This window comes from Pongo abelii, chromosome 5, assembly GCF_028885655.2.
Source record: "Pongo abelii isolate AG06213 chromosome 5, NHGRI_mPonAbe1-v2.0_pri, whole genome shotgun sequence".
In the NCBI taxonomy this organism is placed as follows: Eukaryota; Metazoa; Chordata; class Mammalia; order Primates; family Hominidae; genus Pongo; species Pongo abelii.
In genome coordinates this window covers 110435519-110448653 of record NC_071990.2, presented here as the reverse complement: position 1 = coordinate 110448653, position 13135 = coordinate 110435519, and the positions used below count along the sequence as shown (strand labels likewise).

The 13135-nt window shown below is 44.3% G+C and overlaps 1 protein-coding gene across 1 annotated transcript in view; it reads right to left on the bottom strand.

Moving 5' to 3' along the window:
* Window positions 1–613: 613 nt before the first annotated feature.
* LOC100454179 (coiled-coil domain-containing protein 162) overlaps window positions 614–13135 on the bottom strand; it is a 46967-nt gene continuing 34445 nt past the window's right edge. Inside the window, 5 exon segments of the mRNA XM_054557994.2 lie at window positions 614–792; window positions 794–808; window positions 2757–2884; window positions 7201–7321; window positions 11535–11744. Of these exon segments, the coding sequence (XP_054413969.1) occupies window positions 682–792; window positions 794–808; window positions 2757–2884; window positions 7201–7321; window positions 11535–11744 (585 nt within the window). The 3' untranslated portion in view covers window positions 614–681.

Sequence of the window (13135 nt, the reverse complement as noted above, 5' to 3'; positions counted from 1 at the left end):
TTTGGAATTTATAGTGTATGGGGTAAGGTGATGATTTAATTTATTCCAAATAGCCTCCATGTTCTCTTTAGTTTGAAAAGCCATGTATATCATATATAAATTTATGCATGTAAATATGTTTCTCTGCTCTGTTCCATTCATCTGTTTATTAATTGCTTTACACAAGACAGATTTTCTTGTCTGAACAAAGGACTTGGATTAGGACTTTATACTAAAGAAGTCTGAGGAAGTCTTTGGCATTTGTAGGAAGAATGAAAAGATTGTTAATAGAGGATGGCAAATTTGTTTTCTAAGTGAAACAAATGCTTTGACGTTCATTTGTGTTAATCTCTATTAACATACTTTGGTTTTTTACTTGTTAGTAAACACTGCTTAGAAGCAAGGGCCTCCATCTTAACTGTCCTAACTCTAGAATTCGTATTTAGAGGCTGCTGGTTGACCAGAGGCAAAGGCTAGCTTGTAGAAATGCAAATCAATGCTTAGGTTTTAAAGTCTAGGACCAACCCCTACTTCACCTGGGGTTGGTTTAAGATGTAATCATCTTAGTCCTTCAACCCTGTCTTCCAAGTACAGATAAGAGAATTTCATACATAAAATTAAATAAGAGGTTTAATGGCATTTGGAGTCATTTTTATTCATTCAAATACTCATAGAAATAAAGGTTGGAAAAAGAAGATACAATCACCAGTCAGCTCTAAATGGGAATCTGGATGGAGCTGTTTGAACCTGAAAAGCTGTCAGTTGAACATTTTCTGCCATATTGGGTAGGAAAACATCGTCAATCCTTTTTTTTGTGTTTAATAGGTACCTGTAATATAAGTAGATATTGGTGTTTATTAAGAACACGGTGAATAATTCTTGTTATAGCATCATAAAAAGTCACTGTTATTAATGAGACCAAGATCATTGATTCAGTCTGGGTTAGGCCATATAGTATGCCTTCTTGTCTGTATTTTGCCACTTGTCCTAAAGGGAATTGGTCAAGTATGAATCCAGCAATTGACAGCCATTTCCAGTTAAGGAAGAAAACACAGCTCATATTTCAAGTAATCTAAAAATTCCTTAATTTTTTATCATTTGTGTTAGTGCAGGGCTAATTTTTAGAAAATTAACTGTATTCTTACATTTCAGCCATGTATAAATTCCTCTTCAATCAGTATTTATCTGACTTGTCTCATAGGCCTTGCTTAAGAAGTCAGACCTGAGATCTGAAGTTCCAGCTAACTGTGTACCTTCCCTGGCCTTGAGGTTTTTTGTTTGGGGTTCCCATATTGTACATAGCCACTGGGCCAATGGGCCCACAAGACACTTCACTGTAGGGTTTATTTACTTGGTAGGGCAATGTTCATCAATTAGCCTTAGACCATCACCCTTCTGAATCTCTCAAATATAATAAATTTTCACTAATGCACTTATCTGCTTAGCAGCCTTTTCAACAAGTCACGATCACCAACACCCCCATGGTACTTGCAGCTTTCAGGGTGAAATGGAGATGAAGTGATTCTTGAAAGCCCTTGTGATCCCACACATACAAAGTGAACTTTGCTTCTTTTTGAAAAAGTCTTTTGCAGAAACATAGACATATAATACAATTTCACATTTTCAAGAAAGATGACTGCACAGAGATTGGTGAGTCAAGCAATGGTGGACATTAGTAATGTGGCCCTCACTTGGTCAAGATGGCGTTTGGGTATCTTCCCAACCTGTCTTTCCCCCTTCTTAACTGCATGTTTAGAAATCTTGAAACTTTTGATCCTTATAACTAGACCATCAGCTGCAGAATTACACCATCAAATGACTTGGAATGGCATACTTTTCTCTGAAGGAATGATTAAATCTTTTCCTCTTAATTTTTCATCAGGTAATGGGAAAGAATTCTTTTTTTTTTTTTTTTTTTTTTTTTTTGAGATGAAGTCTCACTCTTATTGCCCAGGCTGGAGTGCAATGGCGCAATCTCAGCTCACCGCAACCTCTGCCTCCCAGGTTCAAGCGATTCTCCTTCCTCAGCCTCCCGAGTAGCTGGGATTACAGGCGCCCGCCACTATGCCCAGCTAATTTTTGTATTTTTCATAGAGAGTGTTTCACCATGTTGGCCAGGCTGGTCTCAAACTCCTGGCCTCAGGTGATCTGCCTGCCTCGGCCTCCCAAAGTGCTGGGATTACAGGTGTGAGCCACTGTGCCCAGCCAGGAATTCTTAAATATGTTGATTAGATATGTGAATCTCTAGAAGGGATTCTGAAAGAAAATGGAGCAAAGAGTAAAATACTTATTAAAGCGGTAGAGAGGAGGCAGTGGAAGAGGAAGTATATGTTGTTTTACATAAACTAAAAACTGAAACATTTTATGAGTTCTTCAAATACATGCTAATCTGCATCCCAAGAATTTTCTTGGAGGGTAGATTTCTCACGTGTTTTAAAATGACTTCCGAAACTATTTCTGCTCTGTTGGGGAATTCAGATAAGGAGTCTGATGCTGCTAGTTAATTGTTGAAGATGATTGGGGGAAAAAAGAAATTCAGAGATGGAACACAGCAAGGTGTTGGTACTGATTCCACACCCATTTATTGACTTGTAATTTAGAAGGTCCTATTATAGGATTATTTCAACATCAGAATTTTCTTATCCAGATTCAAGGCATCTACATAAGCTCCTGATACATAATTTTTCTAATGTAAGTCTGAAGTGACCCAAAAACCATGAAATCAAATAGTAAGGCTTTATTGTTTAATGCATGTAACCAATCTTATTATTACTTACAGTCTGTGGCCTTTGAATCCATCTTGTTATTTTACTGCCTTTGAGATTAGTCTTTAAAAAGCGTTGCTGGGAGTATCTGGATGATGTGGAAGCAGAAGTTGGGGAGTACTGAGCCTGGGATATAAGGTCTATAAAGTTAAAAATGTTAAATTATATCTCTGGTTGCAATGGATAAACCTAGATTATTTTTATTTTTTATTTTTTTGAGAGTGGGGGGCCACACTCTGTTGCCCAGGCTGGAGTGCAGTGGCACGAACATAGCTCACTAGAACCTCAAATTCCTGTATCTAGATTTAATTCATAAAATTTAGGGCTTAAAATTGGCATCTCACTCAGCTTATTTTTCAGCTTCATCAATTTTGAGCAAATATGTCAAAACTTGGAGAGTTTTTTGCCCAATAGTCGCATGACCAAGTAAAAGTGAAGGAGGTGACAAGAGACTTGGACTATGGTAGGTAGAAGCGGATAGACTGAGAGCTACTCAATTTAGTAGGAGTTGGGAATTAACCAGATTTGCAGGGTGACAAAGAATAGCTCCCAAATTTCTGGCTTAAGCAGCTGGATATTTGGCACTACCATTTGCTGAAAGAGCATCTCCCCCACCCCAAAAGTAGGAAGGGAGGAGGATAGGAAGACAGGTTCCATTCCTGTTGAACTTGTGAGCCTGAGACACATGAACGTAGACATTATTCACTGGATATATGGGTCACTGGATATATGGGTCTACAGCTCAGAGGAGAGTTTTGAGCTGCAGAGGTAGACTTAGTAAACAATGATTAAAGCTGTGGGAAATATGCAATTATCTGGAGACAATGTGAGGTGAGAGAAGAAGGGGCCAGAAAGATTACTGAACAACTTCAGTGTTTAGAGGTTGGATACAGTAGGCGGAACTAGAAAAGGAGATAGAAAAAGCAGCCAGAGGAAGAGAAAAACCATAAGGAACAGTGCCAGGGGAATAAATGGGAGAAGGGTGTGGTCAGCTATTTCAAATGCTGCTGAGACATGAAATCAGTCAGAACTCAGCAATGTCCTTTGGACTTGGAGACAGAAGTGAAGGTGATCTTGGCAAGAGCAACTGCAATGAAATGGTGGTAAGAAAAATCAGATTGCCGGTGGTGTGGTAGAGACCTATTCTTGGCCCCCAATTGCGAATCTCCCCTCTCTTCTTAGAAATAGACCTCACATTTTTTGTTCATGCAGCCTCCTAGAATAAAAACTACATTTCCTAGTCTCCTTTGTGTGGTCTTGGGGCTAAGTGCTGGCCAATGGGATGTATGCAGAAGTGTCACAAGTGACTTCCAGGAAGCATTCTTCAAGCTTCAAGGGAGGGGTGGGCCCTTTTTGTTGCCTTCCTCCTTCCTATTGGCCAGAAAGCATAAGCAGTAGTCTTGGACCATGAGGTAGTGAGCAACATTTGGAAGCCACAAGTTGAGAATGGCAAAACCTGAGAGAAATTAAGTGCGGTGAATCACGAAAGTGAGTATAGGCAGCTCTTCTTAGAAGTCTGACTGAGAAGAGAAAGACCAGTGGCAGGGGAAGGAATATGTTGTCAAGGCAGCAGGGCCGGGGGGGAGCTATTTTACAGTGGATTTTATGATCCTGGCACATCCATGATCAATAAGTAATTGTTGGTTGCAAGATTAGAGGGATGCATGGATGGGAAATCAAGTATGTAGAAAAGAAGCAGATAGTTCAAGGCCCCTGAGAAGGTAGCAGCAGATGGGCCCTTTACATAAGGATTGGCCTGGGGAAGAAAAGGGACATCCTTTCTATGTTCACAGGAGGGAAGGAGAAACAGCAGAGTACAGATGTAGGTGGGCTGGGAGACAGGGAGAAGATGGCATTCCTGTCTGAGGGTTTCTAATTTCTCTGTGAAGTGGGAGATGAAAGGATGAGGGGTTGGGTGGAGTGTATGAAGGTCTGAGGAGACAAGGCAGATTTAAAACAGTTGCTGCAGAGAGGAGGAGAGAGCAAGCAGACCCAACCCTCAGCTCCAGTGGAGGAGCAGGTAAGCTGGGCCTAAGCCAACCAGACATCTTAGTCTGTGGCTCCACTAATTTGTTCAAAATTGGCAACATGACCCAAGTCAGTCCAGGCAGAGCCTAATTCTTTTTAACTGTCCCATCTCCATACCCTGCTCCTGCCATGCTGAGCATGAACAGAGACGGAAGCTACAGAGGTGGCTGCCATCTTGCTTCCAAAGAGCCTTGCTTCTTTTCTGCTCCCAGCCTCCTCAGAGCCAGAGATGGAGAGAGTGAAAGCAGTCCTCATGAAGTAGTTCAAACCTTGATGAAGCTACTTTTAGCCAGGCCTCCTCTCAACATTTTACAGTTTTATGAGCCAAGTGATTTCATTTTTTTCTTAAGCATTTCTAAAATAATTGATTTAGAAAAAAATCTTCATTTCTCAGGAGTTGCAAAATCCTAGGGGAATCACGTTAATGGTAAGGAAAGAGAGCTCGCCCTTTGAGTGCACCTATGCTTCCAACATGGGAGGCAGGGATGCTGCCGTGGCTGCTGCTGCAGAAGACCCCTGGGTCACTTTGAGACTCCAGTTGGGCACCAGCAGAGGAAGGAGGAGTGGGAATATGGCTGACTTTTACTGCTTAGCATTAACAGTATGGGTGATAGCTGACCGTGCCCTCAAACCCCTCCTCTCCCTGCACAGGGGAACAGAATGGGGCTGAGGCCCAGGAGTAACCTCTACCTCTACTTCCTGGGAAAGAAGCTTCCTTCCCCCTCCTGCTCCCGCCCCAATCCTGGGAATTAGGGTCTCCCCCACCTGCCTCGTGTGTCACTCTGGTTCTCCTTCACAATAGGCAGGTGCTGGAGGACATAGATGGCAGTTCACTAGGACACATTATCCCAGGAAGGGATTAGAAAGATGCTTGGCTAGGCTGCAGGCAGAGGTGAAAGGGAGAGAAGGAAAAAATCCCCTGGCACATGGAGAAGACAGTGTAAGGTACAGAACTACATAGGGTCAGGTGCCAAAGTAGGGCCCTTGTGTGCTCTTGACGCCCTTTGTGTTGGGGCTGGGGCAGCAGCAACAACCAGTAGCTGGGGCGGGGGACACCAGCTCCCAATGTCAGGTCCAGGCAGCAACCCAGAGGCAGGAAGGAGGGCCCTGTGAGCTCTACTGCCAAGTCCAGCTCTGCTCTTAGTAAACCAAAGTAATTTCATCTGTGACTTTGTGCTCCTGAAAGGCTGTGTTTCCTCAGCTCATTCACGCTGGAAAGTAGCCAAAAGGAAACACAGATAAAGGGCTAAACACATGTATGCAAGTATAGTAACCAACACTTGCACAATTACTAAGTGCCACTATACTAAGGTGTCAGGAATTATTTCATTTAATCTCAGAGCAAGCCTTTGAGGTGAGTATTCCCATTTTACAGAGAGGCTAATTAAGGTCTGTCTAAGGTCATGCAGCTAGCAGTGACAGAGCCAGGGCCGGAATTCTGGCTTTTTCACTCCAAAGCCCGTATACTCAACTACCAGGCTATGTGCAGAACAGGAAAGAAGAGACATGGCCAATCATAACAACAGGCCAATCATGGTTAGTGATGTTTGGTGATATTTCTAATAGTTTCTAGAAGAGAACTTAGAATGTATTTAGTCCTCATCTTATAGAGGAGGAAGCTGGTTTAGAGATATCCTGGGGTCTGGCCTCGGCTCCATGCTGCCTGCACTGCTCAGAGAGCTATTTTGATTGTTATTTTCAAGGACACCCCAAACCCCCAGCACCCAAGAATCATTATGTACTTTATGAATAACTCTGAGAAATGGGGTCATTGGTATCCCAAAGCATTAAGATGTCTCAAAATCCAATGAACTGGTTCTGGGACCAGTTTTTTTGTTTTTTTGTTTTTTTTTGTTTTTGTGTGTGTGTGTGTGTGTGTATGTATGTGTTTGTTTGAGACGGAGTCTCGCTCTGTCACCAGGCTGGAGTGCAATGGCGCCATCTCAGCTCACTGCAACCTCCAACTCCTGGGTTCAAGCAATTCTCCTGCCTCAGCCTCCCGAGTAGCTGGAATTACAGGTGTGTGTCACCACACCCAGCTAATTTTTGTATTTTTAGTAGAGACAGGGTTTCACCATGTTGGCCAGGATAGTCGCAATCTCCTGACCTCGTGATCCGCCCACCTCGGCCTCCCAAAGTGCTGGGATTACAGGCGTGAGCCACCGTGTCCAGCCAAGACCAGTTTTTTATGACTGAAACCTTTTAGTGTTGGATGTCAGTACTCCAAGGTACTAAAGTAGGAAGTTTTGACTGTAAATCAGAATTAAGGTTTATCCATTTATGTGTCATTCAACAAACATTGTGGAGGACCCACTCAATAACCACTGGATAGTTATTGACTCGGTCCTCCCTGAGTCCCTGAGACCCTCCTCAGTTCAGACCCCAGAGACTGGAAGGGTTTTCTAGCCAGAGCAAGGGGTATTCTTACCGCCTGACGAGCCCGTGGGGACAGCTGACTGCTGGGCATCATGAAGCTGAGCCTGCAGCTCTTCTACACGCTGGAGAGCATCCAGCTTCACGCTGTGCTCCTGGGCAAGCCGGCTTCTCATCTGAGGGGAAAATGAGAAGCAGAGATTCTTTGCGCTCACTTTCATTTCCTCAGTTCACAGGGGGTTCCTAGGGAGAATGGGTGTCCCAGGCTACCCTGCAAAGAGAACTGGCTCTTAAAGTCCTGATTAGGCTGAACTCAGCCTTCTGAGAATCAAGAACTTCAGGAAGACCAATAACTTAACCAAAAAGGAACAGTCCGTGGAATCCCTTATACCTTATAATAGCTAGGAACTTATTCACAAGGTTATATCTTTCATGTTTATTTCATCAGATAGGTAGAGGAAGAGGGGAGTGAGGTCCCAGTGCACACAGGGCCTTGGAGGCCCAGCCACTGCATCTACAATGAGGACCTGTCAGAGCCCCTGGACAGTTTCAAACAGAGGAAAGACTTGATCTCTCTCCTAGATCTCTGCTCTCAGCTCAGCATCTGCCAGGAATGCCCTGTTCTGACAAGCCCATCTCCAGAAGCAACCTTTGTATTGACTTGTATGGCTCTCCCCGTGCACGGCTAGCCCACACTCCCCAGCCAGACAGTGCCCGGGTCCAAAGTATATCTCATCTGCACAGATCACAGGTGGTATTGCTTTTTCAATTTATAATCTCCTAATTGTTTTTACTTGTAGAAAAGTAATATATACTATAGTGGTTTGAAGAGTACCCCCCAAATTTCATGTCTACCTGGAACCTCAGAATGTGACCTTATTTGGAAATAGGGTCTTTGTAGATGGACTTGTTAGGATGAGGTCATACTGGATTTAGGTGAGCCCTGAATCTAATGACTGTTGTCCTTATAAAGAAGATAGGATAAGGATACAGACACTCAGAGGAGCACATAGGAAGAAGGCTCCATGATGACAGAGGCAGGATTGGAGTGAGGTAACTACAATCCGAGGAATGCCAGAGACCAAAATGTGACTAAGAAGAGACATGGAACAGATTCTTCCTCAGAGCCTCCAAAAGGAACCAGCCTTGCCAGCACATTAGTTTCAGGCTTCTGGCCTCCCGAGCTGTGAAGGAATACGTTTTTATTCTATTAAGCCACCTGGTTTGTGATAATTTATTAAGGCAACCCTAGGAAATGAGTACACGTGCTAATCTCAAGCATTCAGCCACGTGTGTTGTACATCCCACTCTGCCTGTACATACCTGGCCAGAAGGCCCTGCATAGTGTTGCCCTAAACGTTAAAGTGGGCTCTTCCTTATGTCGGGCGGCCCCCAAGCATAGTTTAAATTTCAGAAGACTACCAGAGCTCCAGAGTTAGGAAAACTTCCTAATATAAACTAGGTCCAAAGTCCCTCTCCATACTGTAGATATTTGTGTATGATCCTCATTCCCTATAGGCTGGTGCCAAGGAAACATATCAAGATTTCCTGAGCCAGGCTGGCACTAGGAAATCTGAGAAACACCAGCAAGGAAGCGTGCTTCCTCAGGACCTCCTTGTATTAGGTCACTCACCCCAATGTCACAGAGGCTGGTGAAGTGACTTGCCCAAGGCCACACAGCTAGGATTTGAATCCAGGTCTGTCTACCTGTTTCCAAGGCTGTCTACCTTCACATTCCCAACAAAAATATAAACAGCCAACATTTACTGAGAGCTATGTATCACACCGTGATTTTGCTGTTGTTTGTTTTAAGACAAAGTCTCACTCTGTCATGCAGGCTGGAGTGCATTGGCACAATCTTGGCTCACTGCAACCAGGTTCAAGTGATCCTCCCACCTCAGCCCTCCGAGTAGCTGGGACCACAGATGCACACCACCACCCCTGGCTAATTTTTGTATTTTCTGTAGAAACAGGGTTTCACCATGTTGCCCAAGCAATCCTCCCACCTTGGCCTCCCAAAGTGCTGGGATTATAGGAGTGAGCCACCACGCCTGGCCTGTTTATTTTTGTTAATTTTTTACTTTTTATGTTTTATTTTTATTTTTTGGAGACAGGGTCTTACTCTTTCACCCAGGCTGGAATATTGCAGGCTTGAACTCCTGGGCTCAAGCGATCCTCCTGCCTCAGCCTCCCAAGTAGCTGGGACTACAGGCATGCCTGTTTTAGGCCTGGTTTTAAGGGCTTTATTTGAATTACCTAATTTCCTAATTTAATCATCCCCCAAATTAAGTGAGTACATTGTTTCCATTGTAATGATGAAGAAACCAAAGCATAGAGAGGCCACAGACCTTGCCCAAAGCCACACCGCTGGAGGGCCGGCGGTATGACCCACTCAGTTCCACTCCAGGGCCTGTGCTCTAAATCACTGGTCCCCAACCTTTTTGGCACCAGGTACCGGTTTCATGGAAGACAGTTTTTCCACGGGGTGGGGGCAAATGGTTTCAGGATGAAGCTGTTCTACCTCAGATCATCAGGCACTAGCTAGATTCTCATAAGGAGCGGGCAACCTAGATCCCTCACATGTGCAGTTCACAATAGGGTTTGTGCTCCTATGAGAATCAAAGGCCTCCGCTGGTCTGACAGGAGGTGGAGCTCAGGCAGTTATGCTGTCAGCTGCTCATCTTCTGCTGTGCAGCCCAGTTTCACAGGCTATGGACCCCTGCCGGTCCACAGCCCCGGGGGTTGGAAACCCCTGCTATAAGTGACCTCAACCAGGCGCAGGCAACAGGTTAGGACACTGAGGCTCTCCGAGGTCAGACAGTGAATATCTGCCCATGGAGTCAGAGGCTGGAGATAGATAAAAGAAGCCACTTCTGGCTGGAAGGGGTCGGGGGGTGAGGGTGGGGGGCTTGGGTCTTGCTGGCTGAGGATTGCTGTTTAGAGTAGGTAGGCGCAGGGACACTTGAGCTGTCAGGAGAGCTGGAGGTGTACTCTACAAAGGGCCAATGGCTTATACATACATATGGTAAAGTGCACATTTGTTGAGAGAAACCTCAAAATACTTGTTTTGACCACCTCTAGAATCTCTGCCATGAAACAAATAATTAACTAGAGAAAACCTTGAAGAAATGAATCTACGAACTTCCCTGTTTTTGTGGTGGCTTTTAGAAAAGCATAACTTGTAACACAAAATTGGGATGCCAAAGTTTTCTAATAGGTTCAGTCATATTTTTGTTTACTTTTCAGGCAAAAAAAATGAAATTCTAATTTTTATTCTAAAGCTACTCATTTTATCTCCCCATTTCTATATAAATATTTTCTTTAGCTTCTACTCAATTCAAATTTTAGTCTTTTTTTGTCATTTTTGTAGATAGAATCCTCCTTATTGATCTCTTCCTTGAGCACTTACTTGACCAGGGGCTGGGCGCAGTGGCTCATGCCTGTAATCCCAGCACTTTGGGAGGCCAAGGCAGGCAGATCACCTGAGGTCAGGAGTTCGAGACCAGCCAGGCCAACGTGGTAAAACCCCGTCTCTACTAAAAATACAAAAATTAGCTGGGCATAGTGGCTCATGCCTGTAGCCCCGGCTACAAAGGAGGCTGAGGTGGGAGAATCGCTTGAATCTGGGAGGTGGAGGTTGCAGTGAGCCAAGATTACACCACTGCACTCCAGTCTGGGTGACAGAGTGAGACTCTGTCTCAAAAAAAGAAAAAAAAAAAAAACACTTGATCAATAATTTGTCTTTCAATTTCCATCCCCTTCTACCTCTGATGAATGAATTCAGTGATTTGCTCATTCAATGGATATGTGTGAGGTGCCTGCTTTGGAAATTACTTTTTCCTTTTTTATTGAATTACATTGTTTTCTGCTTTGTTGAAACTTGTATTAATCCACATCTACATTCTAGTATTCTCTTCTATTTCTTTGTTGTTAGGTATAGTTAACAAAATACATTGGATCTGCAAACCGCTTTTGCCTTTCATTTTTATCTCTGCAGTTCCTGAAACACTTGAATAAAATCTTCTTGTCATAGCCTCCATTAACACTTGCTGCTTTTCCAGGTTACTTCTTGGAATTTTCTAAAAGATTCCTAGTTCAAAGATGAGAGCTGGGTACCAACAGGTTTTTCCAGTAGGTTACAGGGGTGCTGAGATTCTGAGCCTTGAGGCAGCCAAGCCACCATGGTCTGCCCAGCAATCCCTGTGGTGTGGGGAGACACTGTGGGGAGAGATGCTACCATTTTCCTGGGCTGCCTATAAGTGACAAAGGTTGAGAAACACTGCTGTGGGGGACAGGAGAGAGGCATGGGCACGCAGGGGAAGGATGCAGCAGCCCTCGCTGGGGCACCAGGTGCACTCTGGTTGGACACTCCCTCTTACTGAGGTTTACCTGGTGGAGGTCCCTCTTCATTTTTTTCTGCTGCAGTTGGCCCAGCTTAGAAGCCCTCTCAGCCTCTTTGCTAAGGAGCTGCAGTTGCTGTTCTTTTTGCCCCATATCTTCCAAGAGCTTCTCCATCCTGGATGTTTTCATGAAATGCAGGTGCTGCTGGGTGAGAGCTTCCTGGGTCACTCTATGTTCTAACTCCTTCAGCAGTTGAGCCTGTGGCAGGAAAACACCAAAAGAAAGGAGGAGGCAGGGAGCCTTTCTTCTCAGCAGAAGAGGGGAGAGGTTGGACAGCATAATAACCATCCCCTCCTTTGGGGCTCAGGGACACAACTACATGGTGTATTCCCGGGCTCTAGAAAATGCAGCCCAATGATTCTGTCCTATGCTAGCAAGAGCACCAGGATCTAGCCTAGCCTGGCATTTACACTGTGAGCCCTGCAGTGACAGTCAGAGGGAAGCAGAACAGACACCAAAAGCCAGGCACGTGATCACGCCCACTGTACAGCAGTGCCAGGGCAAATAATTTGGTCTTTTAATACCCAGATTTGATAATATGTATGTTAGGTTACTAACCAGATAATCATATCTAGCACAAACAACATTTACATTGTCGTGGAGCCTTTGTCAGGAGGTAGCCGTGGAAGCGTTTAACACCAAGGAGACGGGGCCATGCCAAAAACACAATGAGCGAAGAAAGGAGGTTCTGATTTAGGCTCTGTTTTCCCTGCCAAAAATCTGGGGAAGTCAGATTCTAGATAGTTAAAGAAGGATAAGGGTAGAAATAATTTGGTTCTGTTCCAAAGTTTTTCTAATAAGTATTATCCTAAGTACTAGATGGTCAATACTTAATATTATTATTCACATCTGTATAATGACTTTACAGTTTATAATGTACTTTACATAGTTAACTCATCTGATGCAGAATCATGGAGGAATTAGGGTCCAACATGAACAAATTAAATTTCATGCTTTAAATATGCCTAGCTTTCCCAGGCTGTTACTTCAGCTCAGCTGTTCTCACTCTAAACCTAGAGTCCCCCTGCTTCATTCATGCCCACAGGGTTGGCACAGTAAGGAAATGCTTAGGCTTAGAATGCCTTTATTTTGGTGCCAGCCCCTATCGCACAGCAGTAACTTCTGAAAGTGAGACACAGTATGGATCATTGGGAAAGGACAGAGTCTCGCGTGGGGGATAATACCGCAAGGCTGGACCACACTACTTGCCAAGGATTGTTGTCAACTGCAAGCATGCTTGCCCCATGAAAGCCCGTGTTCAAGGCAGAGGCCTAGATCACAGGATCCCAGGACAGCCTCTAGCAAAAGGATCCTCAGAGAAATGGACACACACGCACACACACATATGTGATAATGATCTTGCTTATGAGTAATATTTTCTCAGCCACATATGAGTAAGAACAATAGCCTTTTGGCCACCGCCCTTGGTTTCCGGGCTGGAGAGGAGAGAGGAGAAGGGAAGCCCAAGTCCAGGCTATCTTTTCCAGGCTGTGCCATCTGTGTGGCTTCAGGCTGTGGTGCTCTGGTGACTGCTCCTGGCAGCCACAGCACCAAGTGTGGTGGCCACGTTCAGCTTTGCAGAGTTAACT